This window comes from Engystomops pustulosus, chromosome 2 (genome assembly GCF_040894005.1).
Source record: "Engystomops pustulosus chromosome 2, aEngPut4.maternal, whole genome shotgun sequence".
In the NCBI taxonomy this organism is placed as follows: domain Eukaryota; kingdom Metazoa; phylum Chordata; class Amphibia; order Anura; family Leptodactylidae; genus Engystomops; species Engystomops pustulosus.
Window position 1 is genome coordinate 14,312,496 of NC_092412.1, and position 15,466 is coordinate 14,327,961.

General features: G+C 45.3%; 2 protein-coding genes and 1 pseudogene across 3 annotated transcripts in view; 1 reads left to right on the forward strand and 2 right to left on the reverse strand.

Moving 5' to 3' along the window:
* The window catches only part of LOC140119963 (uncharacterized), a 1,020,783-nt gene that overhangs the window by 1,004,467 nt on the left and 850 nt on the right, over window positions 1-15,466 (reverse strand). Inside the window, exons 2-6 of the mRNA XM_072139399.1 lie at window positions 12,373-12,454; window positions 12,099-12,260; window positions 11,823-12,014; window positions 11,560-11,721; window positions 11,352-11,475 (exon numbers count right to left, since the gene is read on the reverse strand). Coding sequence (XP_071995500.1) covers window positions 11,352-11,475; window positions 11,560-11,721; window positions 11,823-12,014; window positions 12,099-12,260; window positions 12,373-12,453 — 721 coding nt within the window. The 5' untranslated portion in view covers window position 12,454. The remainder of the gene's footprint in view (window positions 1-11,351; window positions 11,476-11,559; window positions 11,722-11,822; window positions 12,015-12,098; window positions 12,261-12,372; window positions 12,455-15,466) is intronic.
* LOC140119798 (uncharacterized) overlaps window positions 1-15,466 on the forward strand; it is a 66,667-nt gene that overhangs the window by 28,688 nt on the left and 22,513 nt on the right. The gene's annotated exons all lie outside the window — the stretch shown is intronic.
* LOC140119771 (uncharacterized) lies at window positions 1,883-4,794 on the reverse strand (annotated as a pseudogene).

A 15,466-nucleotide genomic window follows, 5' to 3' on the forward strand; every position in this document is an offset into this window, starting at 1 on the left:
CTGCTTTTGTGCACACTCTCTTCTCTGTGCCCGGCATCTCCTGGTTTTTGTCAGATGTTTGGACTTTCATCAACATTATTTATTTATGAAATGTATTTGGGGGAGGCTTTGCTTTGTGTCACCATCAGAATCCTAAGCCCCCTCCAACACTGATGCTCCACTCCTCAGGAAGTCCACAGGAAGGTACACCTTGACAGTTACTAGGAGACCAAAGACAATTGGTCTTTCCTCAGCAATGTGAAGCTATTGGTCTCTGTGCGGCTTCTGGCTCGGAGGATGATAGAAGCTTTATGGAGGGAATGGGAATGTGACAGGAGCTTCCTTGTCCACTTTTTGAGGGCCTTACTGAACTCTTTCATAAGTGGGAGAGAGCTTGCACTCTGCCTGTCCAAAACACAAATTATGGCTACATTCACACATGTGTATGGGGGACGTATATACGGCTGACGTATATATACGGCCGATATACGTCCCTTATACACTTCTATGGGCTCACGGCACTGTACGGGAGCGGTACGGTGCAGTACACGTGCTGCACCGTACCGTAGCCTGTAGACAGATAGGACATGTCCTATCTTTCTACGTGATACGGCGCCGTGCACTGTATATGCCTATGGAGAGGGGCGGGGGTGAGCTGTGCCCACCTCCTCCTCCTTCTCTCCCCAGCGTTGATGTATGCCCGCCGTACTACAGTAATCATTAATGGCTTTTCTCTGTTCATACAGGCAGTCTAACATATGGAGGCTGGAATTTCAACGGGTGGAAACATCTCATATCAGCCTATGTTGGGGGGGGGGGGGACGTTCTGCTGCTGCAACTCGAGGAGGGTGTGCTTGATTTGTAAGAATGGATGAAGTGCATGCACAGTTTCCTGGCCATTTTTAGAATGTCTTGCATATAAGTGGAAGACTTCAGGAACCTTTTGACAACCAGATTGAGCACATGCGCCATGCACGGCACATGGACCATCCCTCCTCGTTGCAGCGCGGACACCATGTTCCTCCCAGTGTCTGTCACCTTGGTTTCCGATTTGCAGTTGTCTGGGAGAAAGTCACACATTGATTTCTTCTTGCATGGCGCGGAGCAGTTCCTCCCCTGTGTGACTTTGATCACCCAGGCAAACCAGGTGTAGAACTGTGTGACACTGCTGTGCCTTGCACATGTGGTATGATGGAGCAGCACTTTGAATTGTGGAGGCTGAGGTGGTGGTGGAGAAGAAGGAGGAGTTGGACATTAGCGGAGAAGCAGCAGTTTGACAACGTGGAGGAGAAAGCGGCGTCTCCTGTTCAAGTTGTTGGTGTGGCTAAGCGGGAAGCAAGAGATGTCTGCCCCAACTCTTCACTGCCAAGCAGCTGCTGACTGTCCTCAAAAAATTTGTCCTCGTTGTACAGTGGCGCTTAGCCCAGACCACCTAGTTGATCTCTGGCTGAGGGAAATGAACAGGACAGAGGCTGGTTGAGGACAGGTGAGGGCTGCTGACCTGCTCCTGGGCCATGCCAACTAAGGGTTGTATCTGACGAACCCACGGACTCTTAGCTGGGGTTGTCAGATGTCATTTGGGAGGAAGTGGATGACTTAGTCAACCAATCGAGAACCTTTGGGTTGTTAATCAACACACTGCCGCTAGATGAACCGGCAGTTCTGGCCTCACAGAGTCACCCCTGCTGCGATGTCCCCTTACTGTGCTGCGACCTGTGCCTGTTCCACCTGCCATCTTTCTGTCTGACATATTGGTTAATCAACTATGTTGATTTGACACAGATTTATTGATATCTACCTTATCAACCAAAAAAAACTTGAAATTTGTGGTATACATAAGCATAAGAACTGACACCCTGGACTTTGAGAAAAAAATCACTACAGCAACTATGTGAATTTGACACAAATTTATTGATATCTACTTTATCAACCAAAAAAACTTGAAATTTGGGGTATATATAAGCACAAGAACTGACACCCTGGAATAGGAGCAAAAATCACTACAGCAACTATGTGGATTTTACACAGATTTCTTGCTATGAACTTCAGCAACAAAAAATAATGCAATTTGGGTTATACAGATCCCCCAAAACGGACACCCTGAAAATGGAGCAAAAATCACTCGAGCAACTAGTGAGTACAAGCAGCTAGACGCTAGAGACAGCACATGCAGTGTGAAGTGACGAGATTGGAAATAGCTGCCCGTTTTTATAGGGCTGTGACATCACAAAAGCCTATTGGTCGCTGATTGGCTTTCATGTCTGCACATGTGATCGAGGGTGTTCCTTTCTCCTTCCCAGAGTTCTTTGCCCCATGTAACACATTGTGCTCGCGCCCATTTTGCTAATAAAGGGGGTAAAAAAAACTTTGATTCGTAACAAATCCGAAGTTTACGGTGATTTGTGGGAACAAAGCTTTCCTGAAATTCTAAACGAATTCCGATTCATTACAATTAATTCACTGATTCGCTGCTGACAATGACAGGTGATATGTTAAAATCACTAAAAAAACATTTTGTACTGTGTTTATTTACAATAGGCCAATTGTATGGAACAGATCTTCATAGTAACAAGATGATTACCCAAGCACCTGCCCACATCTCCAATCTTTGGATAATCAGCAGAAGTCATTTTATGGATTGAAGTCCAACAATCAAACTCCAAACTGGCCACACTTCTTACACTGTAAACAGTAACATCTCTTCTTACACCGGGTGTCATTTTCTCTTGTGTTTAACAAATCGGGACTTACGACTGTAACATTTTCCACATTCAGCACATGAAAATGGTTTCTCCCCTGTGTGGATTCTCTGATGTCGAATAAGAGCTGCGCTAACTGACTAAAACATATTCCACATTCAGTACATGAAAAGGGCTTCTCCCCTGTGTGAGTTCTATAATGTTCAACAAGAACTGATTTATTATTAAAGGATTTTCCACATTCAGCACATGAAAATGGCTTCTACCCTGTGTGAAATCTTTGATGTACAACAAGAAGTGATTTGTGCCTAAAACATTTTCCACATTCAGTACATAAAAATGGTTTCTCCCCTGTGTGAGTTCTATAATGTACAACAAGACCTGATTTATTATTATATGATTTGTCACATTCAGTACATGAAAATGGCTTCTCCTCCGTGTGAAATCTTTGATGTTCAACAAGAAGTGATTTGTGCCTAAAATATTTACCACATTCTGTACATAAAAATGGTTTCTCCCCTGTGTGAGTTCTCTGATGTATAAAAAGCTTTGCCTTTTCCCTAAAACATTTTCCACATTCAGTACATGAAAATGGCTTCTCCCCTGTGTGGATTCTCTGATGTCGAATAAGAGTTGGTGACTGACTAAAACCTTTTCCACATTCAGTACATGAAAAGGGTTTCTCCCCTGTGTGGATTCTCTTATGTCGAGTAAGAACCTCTTTGTACGTAAAACATTTTCCACATTCTGAACATGAAAATGGCTTCACTCCTGTGTGAGTTCTCTGATGTATAGAAAGCTTTCCTTTTTCGCCAAAACATTTTCCACATTCAGTACAAGAAAATGGCTTCTCTCCAATGTGAATTTTCATGTGTTGGAGAAGACCTTTTTTAACACTAAAACATTTTCCACATTCTGAACATGAAAATGGCTTCTCCCCTGTGTGAGTTTTCTGATGTATAGAAAGCTGTCCTTTTTCGTCAAAACATTTTCCACATTCACTACATGAAAACGTCTTTTCCCCTGATTTGTGACTTGTCTGATGCTTATTAAGAATTGTTTGATTCCTAAAACATTTTCCACATTCAGGACCTGAAAATGGTTTCTCTCCTGTGTGAATTTTCACGTGTTGATCCAGACTTGATTTCTGGATAAACTGCTCCTCACGTGAAACCTTCCTTTTATCTCCACGTTTTCCCTCCTTTCTGGAAAGATGTGACTGATTATCTTCTACTTCACCACAAGAAGATGAGGGGGGGCGTCTACGGGAACGTCCTTTACGTTTGCTTCCTGAAAATTCAAGAAATTAATATTGGAAGTTTCCTTTACAAGCAGAAGTGAAGCAACGTGTCAGTAACATACAGTCGGCTATGGATAAAACTACCAACATCATAGATATTCATTGCTTATATAATACATTGTCAGATAATCTGATGAGAATCCAACACCAAGTACTAAACAGAAGTCATCAAATCCTTAAAAACCATATTGTTCTACTTCCAGGACATAAGAGGATTGTGTAACCAGAGATTCCCATCTCACCCTAGAGCCTAACAGTCCTAGAAAATGGCTGAAATAAGTGGAGGATGTCACGTTCAGCCCCATATACAGGACACCTATAACATAACCACCATCCAGACACATGGCCAGCTGTATACCTCATGCTTAGTGAGATGGAATAGATTAACTTGAAATTCTATTACCATTCAGTTCTTCCATTTATAAATCTCCAGTTACTATATCTCCAGCCTCAAATGTCTGAGGAGAGGAAACATCCAATAATATTCCTCATAGTAACATCCAATAATATAGCCTCATAGTAACACAACATGTGGGTACATACGGATGTGACTGGAGGAGGAGACCAGAGACAGATGAGCCGGTGTCTATGTCATCTCCATCTCCTCCCCTGGATGTGACCTCTCCCTGCAATGTATAAGGGAAGAATAACCCACAAGATACATGAAAGGCTCTTACCCTCCTCTGTCACTGATGAGGGGATTTCCTCTCCGCTCCTCCTTCCACCACAACTTTCCTGGAAAGATCCAACATGAGGGACATGAGAAAACAAGGAAATGTATCCAGAGATTATCTTATATCCAGGTGTTCCGGATGTTCATCCATAACCCATTTTTAATAAAGGCGAGTTATATATGTCTCAGCCATTTGGAATGTGATCACATATCTCTTTGTATAACACTTATATTCATGTCACTCATATTGTTCAGAAATATAAGAATTATTTATTTTGTCTGGAAAAAAACACATATTCTGTCGGATCATCTTGCGGAAATGTGTGTATATATATTACTGGGGTGGCTGTATAAATTTATTTCTAGCAACATTTACTACAATTCTGGGGAGGACCCCCACCAGTCTGCACCCCGGGACCTCCCCCACCCTTAATCCGGCCCGGACTTTTGAAGCTGAAATATGCATAATCTGTAAGCATATTACATTTATTTATCTTTTCTTTATATTTTCCTAATATACAAACATACAAGCATACCGAGCCATATTGCCTTAACCCTTTTATAGCCTTGTAGTGGATGACATTTCTGTGAGTTCTTTATCAATCCAATGTGTATTTTTCTTAAATTATTGGAAAGCAAATGTCTCAATTTCAGTGTTCAGTCCTGACAGGACTAAAGTATTTAAAGAGAACCTACCACCACGAATCTACCTATAAAGGTAGATCGGGTGGTAGGTGGATGTAAGGGACGTGAGGAGAGCTCTTTTTAGAGCTAATCCTCACGTCCCCGCTAACTTTTGGGAAACTTTATTAACCTAATATGTAAATTTAGTTATGCGGCTACTGGGGCGTGGAGTAGCCGGCACGAGGCTACACAGCGCGGCTACTCCACGCCCCGGTAGCCACATTACTCCTCCTACACTGTTGTGTCCGGCGCGCAGCTCCTCGTAGCTGCGCGCCCTCGTCCGATATGATGGCGTTCTGCGCATGCGCAGTAGCCGGCTTGTCAGACGAGGGCGCGCAACAGGGTAGGAGGAGTAATGTGGCTACCGGGGCGTGGAGTAGCCGCGCTGTGTAGCCTCATGCCGGCTACTCCACGCCCCAGTAGCCGCATAACTAAATTTACATATTAGGTTAATAAAGTTTCCCAAAAGTTAGCGGGGACGTGAGGATTAGCTCTAAAAAGAGCTCTCCTCACGTCCCTTACATCCACCTACCACCCGATCTACCTTTATAGGTAGATTTGTGGTGGTAGGTTCCCTTTAAATCAAAGATCCACTTACTTTCGCTCCGTAAGATCTTATTTATAAAAACTCCCTCCTTGCTTAACTTGTTCAATTCTGAAAATTACTGTTCCTGCTATATCCCCTCTAGGAGGAAAAGAAAATCGCCAATTTTGGTTTATTTTTGCATTTTTTGGGGGGTTGTACACCGTACCATAAAAATAATATATTATCTTTACTCTATCATTAAGATTACGATGATACGTCATTTATATAGTTTTTTTAAATATATTTTTACAATTTTACTGAAGAAAAATGACCAGAAGGTGAAACTATTTCTGGACAGATGTAGAGTGAAGCTAAACAAGGAGAAAGCAAACTGAAACTGACAGAAGTCCCATATATCGGAAATCTTACCTCAAATGGTGTGAAACTCCACCCGGAAAAGGTAAGGGCAGTACAAGACAGAAGTTTCCAGGACGGTAAATTACCTATCAAAGTTTTGCAAGCATCTGGCAGACATGTTTGAGCCCCCGAAGATAGCTAACACAAACAGATATTCTCTGGGAATGGACAGAGTCCCTGGAAAGTGCTTTCCAGGCAGTGAAGAAGGTGACTGCAGATGCAACAATCATAAAGTATTTTGATCCAGAAAGTGGTGGTACAATATGATGCTTCAGAAAATGGCCTGAGAGCAACACTGATGCAGAGTATTACCACGAAACCGCTAATAAACGCCCCAAAGAGACTCTAGCGCATGCGCTAACAACTTTAAAAATATGAGTTTGACACATGCTTCTGTCCTGGGAAAGACTTACTGATTGCAGATACTCTATGTAGAACTTACCTACCCATCACAAAGGATGGAGATAAAGACATGGAAAGCATCAATATGGCTGACCTCCTACCAGTGTCAAAGGGCAAGCTAAAAGAAATTCAGACATTCACAGAGAAAGATAAAACTCTCCAGATCCTCAAAGCGGTCATTTTGGCCAAAGTGCAAGCCACATGTTCCAAAGGAAGTTCTCCTTCTTTCATACCAATGATGAGGTTTCGGTGCAGCAAGGAATCATCTTTAAAGGACATCTACCACCACATTTAGGGATGGTAGACTGTCCCCACGGGTGCTTGTTACCTTGGGGGTAATGGGGGACTCCTGCTAGCATGCTCCGGGCTGTCTTCTGTAATGAAATATTGACTTATAAACTTTATGCAAATAAGTGTTACGTGTGTGTTTATCTTGCACAGCCGCACTTCTCTCCCGCCAGCTGCACATGGACGGTAACTACCGCGCATGAGCAAGATTAGCAGACAGATGGGTGACATCACCGGTTGTCCGCAGTGCTTGCGGCCGGCCTACATGGGGGGGGAGGAAAACAGAAGGAGCGTGAATAAATAGATCCCGACTGAACCATTAGGCACTCGGCTAGCCAAACGATGAGCGCCTCCGGCTCATTTGAATAAAGTTTAAGTCGACATTTCATTATAGAAGACGGCCTGGAGCATGCCAGCAGGAGTCCCCCATCACCCATAGGGTAACAAGCAGCCATTTGGGGGCAGTCTACCACCCCTAAATGTGGTGGTAGATGTCCTTTAAGGTAGATAGAGCTGTTATACCAGAATCTCTCAGAAGAGATATACTAAAAAACTTTCACTCTACTTATATAGGAATAGAAGGCTGTCTGCATCGTGCACAGGAATCTACACTCACCGGCCACTTTATTAGGTACACCTGTCCAACTGCTCGTTAACACTTAATTTCTAATCAGCCAATCACATGACGCCAACTCAGTGCATTTAGGCATGTAGACATGGTCAAGACACTCTCCTGCAGTTCAAACCGAGCATCAGTATGGGTAAGAAAGGTGATTTGAGTGCCTTTGAACGTGGCATGGTTGTTGGTGCCAGAAGGGCTGGTCTGAGTATTTCAGAAACTGCTGATCTACTGGGATTTTCACGCACAACCATCTCTAGGGTTTACAGAGAATGGTCCAAAAAAGAAAAAACATCCAGTGAGCGGCAGTTCTGTGGGCGGAAATGCCTTGTTGATGCCAGAGGTCAGAGGAGAATGGGCAGACTGGTTTGAGCTGATAGAAAGGCAACAGTGACTCAAATCGCCACCCGTTACAACCAAGGTAGGCAGAAGAGCATCTCTGAGTGCACAGTACGTCGAACTTTGACGCAGATGGGCTACAGCAGCAGAAGACCACACCGGGTGCCACTCCTTTCAGCTAAGAACAGGAAACTGAGGCTACAATTTGCACGAACTCATCGAAACTGGACAGTAGAAGATTGGAAAAACGTTGCCTGGTCTGATGAGTCTCGATTTCTGCTGCGACATTCGGATGGTAGGGTCAGAATTTGGCGTCAACAACATGAAAGCATGGATCCATCCTGCCTTGTATCAGCGGGTCAGGCTGGTGGTGGTGGTGTCATGGTGTGGGGAATATATTCTTGGCACTCTTTGGGGCCCTTGGTACCAATTGAGCATCATTGCAACTCCACAGCCTACCTGAGTATTGTTGCTGACCATGTCCATCCCTTTATGACCACAATGTACCCAACATCTGATGGCTACTTTCAGCAGGATAATGCGCCATGTCATAAAGCTGGAATCATCTCAGACTGGTTTCTTGAACATGACAATGAGTTCACTGTTCTCAAATGGCCTTCACAGTCACCAGATCTCAATCCAATAGAGCATCTTTGGGATGTGGTGGAACGGGAACGGGAGAACGGGGATGTGCAGCCGACAAATCTGCAGCAACTGTGTGATGCCATCATGTCAATATGGACCAAAATCTCTGAGGAGCTTCCAGCACCTTGTTGAATCTATGCCACGAAGAATTGAGGCAGTTCTGAAGGCAAAAGGGGGTCCAACCCGTTACTAGCATGGTGTACCTAATAAAGTGGCCGGTGAGTGTATATAATAGCCAGGTATGAATGACCACATTAAAATTACATGGCACAATGTGAAATATGTGCCTCATATAGCAACCGAAGGAGGCGTTGCAACCATGTGGTTGTCAAAATAGGTTATGGTCAAAGATAGGCATGGACCTCTTCACATGGACTGACAAATAATACCTGATCACCGTGGACTATTTCTCCAACTTCTGAGAAGTGGACTATTTGCAGGAGAGAAGGTGAGAACAGTGATAAAAAAAACTCAAGGCCCATCTTGCCAGTTATGGAATTCCTGATACTTTGTTCTATGACAATGCTGCTCAATTTACTTCAGAAGAGTTTAAAAGATTTAGCACAACATGGGAATATAACCATCAGACATCAACTGTAGGATATCCCCAAAGTAATGTAAAAGGAAAGTCAGCAGTAAAAACAATTAAAAGACTAATGCAAAAAGCAAAGCAGACAGGTCCAGATGTATCTCAGATATACTGGGTCACAGAAACACCACCACACAAGGCCTCCACAGCAGCCCAGCTCAGAGGCTCATGAGTAGATGACCCAGGACACTCTTACCAACTACTAGTCATCCGCTAAAGACAAAGCTTGTTGAACAAGTTTGTGATCAATTGAGAAAAAAATCAAGAGAGGCAAAAGCTTTTTATAATAACAAATCAGCAAAAGATCTGCCTGAACTTTAGAGACACGATAAGGTGTGGATCCAGCCCAGCAGCAAATATGACAAGCACTGGCATCAGGCAAAGGTAGTCCAGAAACTGGGGCCGTGGACTTATGAAGTTATATGAGAGGACGGAAGGAGAATAAGGAGAAATCGGAGACATTATCATCCCATCCCATATCAACACATGAATGAGATGATGCTTGGCCATTTGAACATTTTCAAGATATCCAAAGCAATGAGACATAAGCCAGGAGGAAAATTGAATCTACGAAGAGTGAGGACAGTAACCAGAGACATAATGACAGATTCAGAAGAACACTGAGATGTTTGTGGTGAAACATTGTCGTGGGTGGTCCCGCGACCCACATCGCGGGTCGCAGGCTCACCCATGCTCCTCTGCCCCCGCCAGTGCTTCTCATCCATCCTGGCTCCTGGCTTGCTCCTCTCCGCTGTGCGCGTGTGCCCCCCGACTGCTAGGGCCCGCGCGCGGCAGCTTCTCCAGACTTAAAGGGACAGCGCCATTAATTGGCGCTGGCCATATTGCCCAATTCTTCATAAGCATGCCTCTGCCTGCAAGCCTTGCCGGATCTTTGTGCCTTACAGCCTGAGAGAAAGCTTCCTGGTGATTATTCCTGCGTTCCTGTGTGTTACCCAAGTTCCTCCGTGTTGCTGTGTCCGTGTGCCTGTGTTCCGTTCCCACCTGCTTGGACTTCCTGTTGCTGACCCCGGATTTGGACTTGACCTTGCATCTCTGCTGTCTGCCCTGACCCTGAACTTGACCGCGAGACTGTCTTCTGCTAAGTTACCGCGACCGCCACCGCGGGCCTAGTCGCACCTGTGGAACGACCTGGTGGTATCCTGCTGCAGCAAGTCCAACCCGCTTTGCAGCGGGCTCTGGTGAAAACCAGGTGCCACTTAGACTCCGGTCCCAGGTGTCGGCTAGTTACCGTATTTTCCGGGCCATTAGGCGCACCGGAATATAAGGCGCAACAGTCCGATGCGCCTCATATATGTAATAATTCCATATATAAGGCGCATAGGACTATAAGGCGCAGGGTCGGGGGTGTGGCGGAGGTCCGGGGGCGGAGCGGAGACCCGACGGGACGCGACGCCGAGAAGAGACGCGGCGACGCGGGGAAGGTGAGGGGGGAAGGTGAGGGGGAGGTGGAGGAGGGCAGCGGACCATACTTACATAGGTCCCCGCTACCGGAGACAGCAGATCTCCAGCGGGAACTGCAGACCACGCGGCAGAAGTTGTTCGTGCCGCGTGGTCTGCAGTTCCCGCTGGATATCTGCTGTCTCCGGTAGCGGGGACCTATGTAAGTAGGGTCCGCTGCCCTCATATAGGGCGCACCGGACTATAAGGCGCACTTTGGATTTCCAAGGAAATCCAAGGCTTTTAAGTGCGCCTTATAGTCCGGAAAATACGGTACATCGCCCGCGGTGGTCCAGAGGATCCACTGATCCTGACAAACATCTTATGTTACACAAGCTGGCAGGATGATAAAAAGCCAGCCCACCTCAAGGACGAGAAAGCATTTATTGGCTCGACCTACCACAGTGACCATCATCATCTGTTGGCTCATCCACCCTCTGCTGCTGGAGAAGGTTAGTAAAAGCTTAATTATATAAATCAACATGGAATTTACAGGAATCGCAGCTCCATCTACCTGATGATCCCGTGGGACATTCTGCTCTGCATCCTCTGGACAATCTTCAGAATTTTTAAGACTAGAACATGTATCTGGTGGATTTCTCTGACTGGATCCATCTATAGGAAATATACACAGTGACTGATACATTGTCTATATGTGATGATGAGATGATGGAGGAGTCTAGGTGACCTCACACCTGCTCTGTCCTCTATAATCAGGAAGGTCTCCTCTTACCTGGTGATGTGAGGGGCTGGTGGTCCTCCATCATCATGTCCTTGTACTGATCCTTGTGTCCTTCTATATACTCCCACTCCTCCATGGAGAAATAGACAGTGACGTCCTGACACCTTATAGGAACCTGACACACACAATGACACAGTCATCACCCGGACACCTCCCTTGTGTTATTATACAATGTCCCAGCATTCCCGGCAGCACTCACCTCTCCGCTCAGCAGCTCAGTGATCCTGGAGGTAAGTTCTAGGATCTTCTGCTCATGTATCAGTGAATGAGGTAGAGGCTCGATGATGGGGCTCTGGGTCCATCCTCCTGACAAAAGAGGTGTCACACACTCACCAGACGACTTCTTCACTACTGTGTAATCCTGTGTATGGGGAGACACTGATCACTACATAGTACATAATAATCTTTCATTTTTCAAGTTGAATTTATATAGATAAGCGTGATGTCCTGTAAGACTCTCACCTCCACAGTGATCAAGGAGATGATCTCCAGGACGAGGTCAAGGATCCTGGCAGCCATCTGGTCTCTGTCCTTCTCTATCTGTGGTGGTCCCTTTACCATCATGATGTCCTTGTACTGATTCTTGTGTCCTTCTATATACTCCCACTCCTCCATGGAGAAATAGACAGTGACGTCCTGACACCTTATAGGAACCTGACACCCACAATGACACAGTCATCACCCAGACACCTCCCTTGTGTTATTGTACAATGTCCCAGCATTCCCGGCAGCGCTCACCTCTCCGCTCAGCAGCTCAGTGATCCTGGAGGTAAGTTCTAGGATCTTCTGCTCATGTATCAGTGAATGAGGTGGAGGCTGGGTGATGGGGCTCTGGGTCCATCCTCCTGACACACGGGGGGTCACACACTCACCAGACGATTTCTTCACTACTGTGTAATCCTGTGTATGGGGAGACACTGATCACTACATAGATCCTAAGAATCCTTCACCTCTCCAGCCATTTCCCGATGTTATTTCTAGAGATAAGAGCCGTGTCCTGGGAGACTCTCACCTCTCCGGTTATCAAGGAGATCATCTCCAGGGTGAGGTCCAAGATCCTTGTATGCATCTGGTCTGTATCCTGGACCGTCATCCTTTAATGAAAAATCAGTCTGTGAGACTTCTAAAGAATCTGAGGGAAAATCAGGAGGACAGAGAAAAAATTCCCCAATCTTTTTACCATCGTTTTCCCAGGTCATTTGATGTTGACTGCATTTGTTGAGGGCCACTGGTGAGTGAGAAGTTTTACCACCAACACTGTGTGATGACCGCCTACTGCTGCCACATATGCAGAAATGTTTTACAATGTGGGAAATGGAAAAAAATGCCTAGTTTTGCTAACTTGAAAGGCTGCCCCTTAAAGGACTTCTACCACCAGCATGAAGGCTTGTAAACCAAGCACACTGACATATTGATGTGTGCCCCCTCTTGCAAGATCTGCTCTTTTTTAGCTTCTTGTGCCCTGGTTTTTACATAAAAAGTCTTTAAAAATTCTGCAAATTAGCGTTCCATAGGTATTTATGAAGCCCGCAACCCCTCAGGCTCATTTGCACAATTGTTAATGACTTTTTTCTTAAAAATATGGACATAACAATATTTAAGTAGAATGGATCCTACCATAGGTGGAAATATGTCGGTGTGCTTGATTCACAATCCTTTATCCTGGTGGTAGATATTCTTTAACACAAAGCATGTGCAACATCCCCCACCAGGGCCTAGCCTTTTCTTGGGGCCTGGAGGCAGCCGGGGCTCAGAATACCGGAGTGGCTGGCGGTTGCGGCCTAGGCATGCTAGTGTCACGGTGCTTGGTATGGGGACCGGAGGGCTGTCCCTTGGCCTGGCAGGTCTCCTGCAGGTGGTGTGTGCAATAAATGATATAGAGGGAGAGGCTGTGGTACTGATTCTCCCTGGGGCAGCCCTTAGAGTCTGTAGTGTGTGTCCCTGGTAGATAGATGGGGGTGCCCTTGATGGTGATACAGCCATAGCAGGGACCAGACGAAGGCAACGTTGTGCAAAAATGACTTACAGTTCTTTATTCGAACCTACAAGAACAGCAGGCAACGTGCCCAACGATTCCTTACAGAGGTAGGATACTGGGAGTGCTCTTGGAGAGGAAACCACAGGAGTCTGTTCACCAGCCTGGATGCAGGGGCAGGCTGGGATGGAGCTGTGTCCAATGTAGGAAGCTTCAGCTTGTATCCTGGAATGGTTCAGTGTTAGCCCTGAAGGTGGTCTGACATTCTATAGAGCTGTTGAGGCCTAGGAGGCCTGTGGCCAGAGCATGTGCTCTGAGGTGGTGCTTCTTAGTCAGAAGCTGGGTCTCAACTCTCTGTCTGCTCACTAGCAGAGCTGGGTCTGAACTGAGCTAACTCTTCCCCTGACTAAGGGTTTAGTTAATCCCTGGTCAGGTGGTCTCCTCCTCCAATCACACTCCAGTTCACAATTAAGTGCATTGAGGCATATTATTGGATGACAACAATAAATAAAATTTAACCCTTGCCTATCCAGGCAGAATCTACCACTGCACAATTACCTAGGTGTATGTGTAGTGTCCTACAGAGGAGCTGATCAGACTCTCTATGAGGGGAACACATATATTAGGGGCTTATTCGCAATAACTCCTCTGCCTTGCATTGGCAGGGGTGTTGCACATGACTTACAAAAAGTAATGATTCACATGATTTGTGATTAAGCCAAACCGGTATATTCATAACTCCCAACATTTCTGGAAGGGAAAGAGGGACAAAACGGCGGCAAGCGCAGCCAGCGATTCCCCCTAAGCCACACCTCCAATCACACCCCAAATTTTTACCATAATATCATAATAACGATCAACATCTCAATAATAAAAATAATATTAAATACATTTTTACCCAGCCTGAGATTTGAACCCAGACCTCACAGCCCTACCTGCAATAGAGAGATAGAGCCTTTAACCACTAGTCTATGGGCTAGTGGATTTTTGGTAACTAAGAGCTGTTACCTGTGACTGTTACACAGACTTACTGCCCTGGTATATAGAGAGGAATCTTCTCAGAGATTATTATTGTAATTAAAGGAAACCTACCACTTGAAGTGGCAGGTTTCAGATGGAAATACCGAGCACCAGCTCAGGGTGAGCTGGTGCCGGAGCTTATTTTTGTTAGTGTTTTAAACCGCTGTATTGCGGTTTAAAACACTTTTTAAACTTTATAGCCGGCGCAGGGAGGTACGCGCTCGGCGCTTACCATGCGCGCGGTAATGTGGTATTGTGGTAAGCACCGAGTGCGTACCTCCCTGCGCCGGCTATAAAGTTTAAAAAGTGTTTTAAACCACAATACAGTGGTTTAAAACACTAACAAAAATAAGCTCCGGCACCAGCTCACCCTGAGCTGGTGCTCGGTATTTCCATCTGAAACCTGCCACTTCAAGTGGTAGGTTTCCTTTAATGAGACAATTATTATTATTATTTTTATTAATAATAATTGTCTCCATAATAATAATAAAAATAATAATAATAATAAATTGTCTCATTAATTACAATAATAATTTCTGAGAAGATCCCTCTCTATATACCAGTGTATGGAGCCTGTATCACAGTGTAACAGTAACAGGTAACAGCTCTTAGTTACCAAAAAATCCACTGACAGACATCCACTAAGCCTATAGCCTAGTGGTGAGAGGCTCTGTCTCTCTATGGCAGGTGGAGCTGTGAGGTCTTGATTTGAATCCTAGGCTGGGCAGAAATTTATTTAATTAATTTAAATAAGAGCTTGTGTCTGGGGAGCCCTAGGAGATGTAGTGATCATATATGGACAGATGGTGATCTGATCCTGATGACTTGGTCCCTGCTCTGCGCTAACCGGACATTTCTCTCAAAAGGATTCCCTGCCCGATGTCTGTAGAAGCCATTCAGTACTATGAGTTCTGGCTTTGAAAGTATTTACTATGCGGACAACCACAGCCAGTTCGGGACCTGGGGGGGAATATCCGGGACAATCTCCAAGCTGCCTGTGATGCAAGCTAATTCTCGATCCTGAGGTGCTGTTGGTACTACTCATGCGTTCTTCGTCCCTGTGCTGCCACTGAGATCTCAATGTCTGATGGGAACTCCGACCAGTTGTGCC